Here is a 3,131-nt window from a genome sequence, read left to right as displayed (position 1 = left end):
GGGCGCCCTGGACATGGCGGCTAGTCGAATGGCTCCAGCCGCCCCAGCCTTCCACTCCTTCCCAGACCACAGGCAGACCAAACAAGAGAGGAAGCCCAGGGCCCGTCCTCGGCAGGCCCGCCCAGGCGGCCAGCGCACGGATGACGCGGGCTGTAAATCACCCCCTGGACCACAGACCCAGTGCCATCCCCACGGGTTTCCTTTCCGCTTCTTAATCCTCCTCCTCAGACTCGGTAACAAAAAGCAGATTCCTGTTGGGGCCAGCCGTGCACAGTGGGCTGCAGAATGTGAGCCCGGTTTACCACATCAAGCTGCTCCGACGCTCACTTTTCCTTTCCCTTCTCAGCCACTGTGAGCTGGAGCACGCTCCCTCCCCCTGGCCCAGCGCCCTACCCTCTGCAGACCCCACTTCCAGCCTTGCCCCAGCCTCTCATCTTGGCCGCTGTCCAACTGGCCGCCCCAGGCTTGCAAGGGAGGCGCACCAGGGCCTGTGGTTCGCAGGCCCTCCAGCCTCGTGGTTTGGCTCGGTCCCGGCTCCCCCCGCCTCCGTTCCAGCGGAGCAGCCTCTGTGTGATGGAATAAACACTACTGGTCTGGATTCAAATCCTGCTGCTGCCAACTTCTCGCGCTCCCTTCTCAGCCTGCGACTGCTCACCCGTGAGACGGGATGTGACAAAGCCCCTGGCCTATGGGACCGAGGTGTCTGACAGACGTTTTGCTTAAAAAAAAAAAAAAGTGCTTAGCTGTTTGTGCAGGGTGGTTGCGAGAATCGAGGCAGAGGATCTGCAGCCGCTTCATTACGGGTGTGTTGTCCCAGGTTAAAGGACTATATTCCGAGTAGGCCTGGAGCCCTCCCAGAACCTCCTCACCACTCTGCCTGCCCTGGAGGGCCAGGACCCAGCACCTCTGCCACCTTTTCCTATCTCCTGTCCCTTCTTGGAACAAGCCGGCAGTCAGAGCAGCTGTGAAGACGGCACAGCTCTGGGCTGTATGGAGCTTGAACGACGTTTAATCGAGCAGTTGTATGTTTATTTTGAGAGAGAAAAAGAGACAGGAACCTTTGACAGGGTCTTGAAACGCCTCACTCCTCCCTGGCCTCCCAGCCAGCCAGGACCACAGGGTGCGGTACAGCGGCCTGGTCAGATCTGCCCAGGATTGAGCCCTGGCCACCTGGGGCTCCAGGATTGAGTAGCAGTGCCCCGCAGCCTGTGTCGCCAGTTTCAGACTGGGGTCCTTAGCACCCTGGATCCTCAGAGATGTCCCAGGGTCCTCGCTGGAGGGAGTGTGGTAGGACTCTGGGTCTCCTCTGTGTCCTCCCAGTCCACTGCTCCAGAGGACAGAACCATGTCTGTCTATGTCTGTGCTGGGTTCCACAGGCCAGACTGCATTTTTACTGCTTCAAAGAAAGTTTGAAAAGGACCCATTTGTTTCACCTGTGCCATTTTACAGGTAAGGAAACAAGAGAAGCTACGTGACTTGCTTCTGGACTCCCGGTGTGGTGCTCCTGTCTGGACAGTGCAGGAGAAAGGGGCTACAGTGGCCATTGCAGTGGGGGCAGCCAGCCTGCAGAGGAACTCTGCCAGCCCAGGGTGGGGTGGGCCTGCTGCTGAGGTCCCTCAGAGTTGTGATCCTGAGATAGTGGCATCAGACCAGGTGTTCCCAAGCTCCCGAAGGCCCTGACCCCCATGCCCCCTGCTGTCCTGCCAGCTCCCCCACACCAGCAGAAATAGCAGGAGCTCTGAAATGCAGAGGTGGGAGAAAGGACACAGAATGGGGCTGGAGGCAGCCAGTCCTGCGTCCCAAGCTGGCTGCACCCCTTCCTGACCCCCTCGAGTCTCCTTCCTGTGTGGAAGAAGTGAGAGGAAGTGCCGTGGGTGCTGGTACCAGGTGCTGTTGGTCTTCTGGACACAGGAAGTGGGGCGAGTAGGGGCTGCTGCTAACGGTCGGTCATTTCTTTCAGGAGTGAGTGGCTGTGGGCCAGACGAGGATGCCGCTGTGGGCCTCTGTGCCATCAGGCCTGAGAAGGAGGTGAACCTGCCAATCTGGCTTCGTGGTCAACAGGATGCTTTCAGACGCTCTGCCCACCGCCCTCAGTGTGGACAGGAGCACACCTGACCCCTCGGCCTGCCCCACCCATGCCTGGCCACTCCATGGTGACTTCGCACTTTGCCTTCTGCCTGGCGGGGAGGCGAGAGCCTTTGCCTTGCTCGGTCCTGAGGCCCATTATCAGCTGCAGAAATTCATTGCCAAAGATTCAACAGACACTGACCGGGATGGGGTGACGACACCCCGCAGTGAAGGCCACACCATCGCTCTGACTTTTCCTCATCCTGGTGCCCGAGTCCCATCTCTAACCAAAGACGGGTCAGCAGTCCCCCAGGGACTCATGGAAGGGATGGACCTTTGGTGACTGTTGGAAGCACTCGACCCTTGGACCTGGTGCCCTCTCTGCACCGGGCTCTGCACTGGCTAGGTGCAAGAAGAGCCTTCTGGGACTGTGAGAGGGAGGCTAGGGGTGCTTGGGAGACAGGGAGCCCCAACACCCACCTCCCACTGGCTGCCAGGACTCTGACCCTGGTCCTCAATGTTCCCTGGGCCCAGGCTCCTCTTTGTGCCCTGAGGATGACCGGCAGGGAGTAAGAGGGAAAGGAAGCAATAGTACCCCATCCCCTGCCCCAGGGACTTGCCCCAGGCCACCTGCTGAGGACCTTTGCCTCCCAGCCAGCCCTGCTGGCCACTCCTTGTCGGAGTCCAACCCTCATGGCTGGGCAGACAAGATGCCGCCTGCTTGGAGGCCCACGGTCCACTGGAGTGTGCAGGAGGGACAGGGAGAAAGGGACCAGGGGAATGGGCCAGTGTGTAGGGAGGGGGCAGTTCAAAGTCAAGGCCTGCTCCTTCCTTGTGCTCAAAAGGCCAAAGCTGTTCACATCTGTGCTCAACCATCTACTTCAAATTGAAGTAAAAGCCCCAACGTGTAAAGAAAATGCTTGTGTGGACTGGACTCTGCATGAGCAGGACTTGGCTGGCCACTGGCTGCGGGGTGGAGTGAGGGGGGTGGTCTCCATCTAGAGGCTGAGAACCCTTCGGGAACAGGTGGAGCGTGAGTGTGTGTGTGTGTGTGTGTGTGTGTG

At 59.4% G+C, this 3,131-nt stretch overlaps 1 protein-coding gene across 1 annotated transcript in view; it reads left to right on the top strand.

Moving 5' to 3' along the window:
* ATOH8 (atonal bHLH transcription factor 8) overlaps positions 1 to 2,974 on the top strand; it is a 37,192-nt gene extending 34,218 nt beyond the window's left edge. Inside the window, exon 3 of the mRNA XM_027766850.1 lies at positions 1,961 to 2,974. Within this exon, the coding sequence (XP_027622651.1) occupies positions 1,961 to 1,966 (6 nt within the window). The 3' untranslated portion in view covers positions 1,967 to 2,974. The remainder of the gene's footprint in view (positions 1 to 1,960) is intronic.
* The last annotated feature ends 157 nt before the right edge of the window (positions 2,975 to 3,131 follow it).

Source organism: Tupaia chinensis, unplaced genomic scaffold (genome assembly GCF_000334495.1).
Source record: "Tupaia chinensis unplaced genomic scaffold, TupChi_1.0 Scaffold143749_1, whole genome shotgun sequence".
NCBI lineage: Eukaryota > Metazoa > Chordata > Mammalia > Scandentia > Tupaiidae > Tupaia > Tupaia belangeri.
The sequence above is the reverse complement of the archived record's forward strand: the minus strand, read 5'-3'. Positions and strand labels throughout refer to the sequence as shown.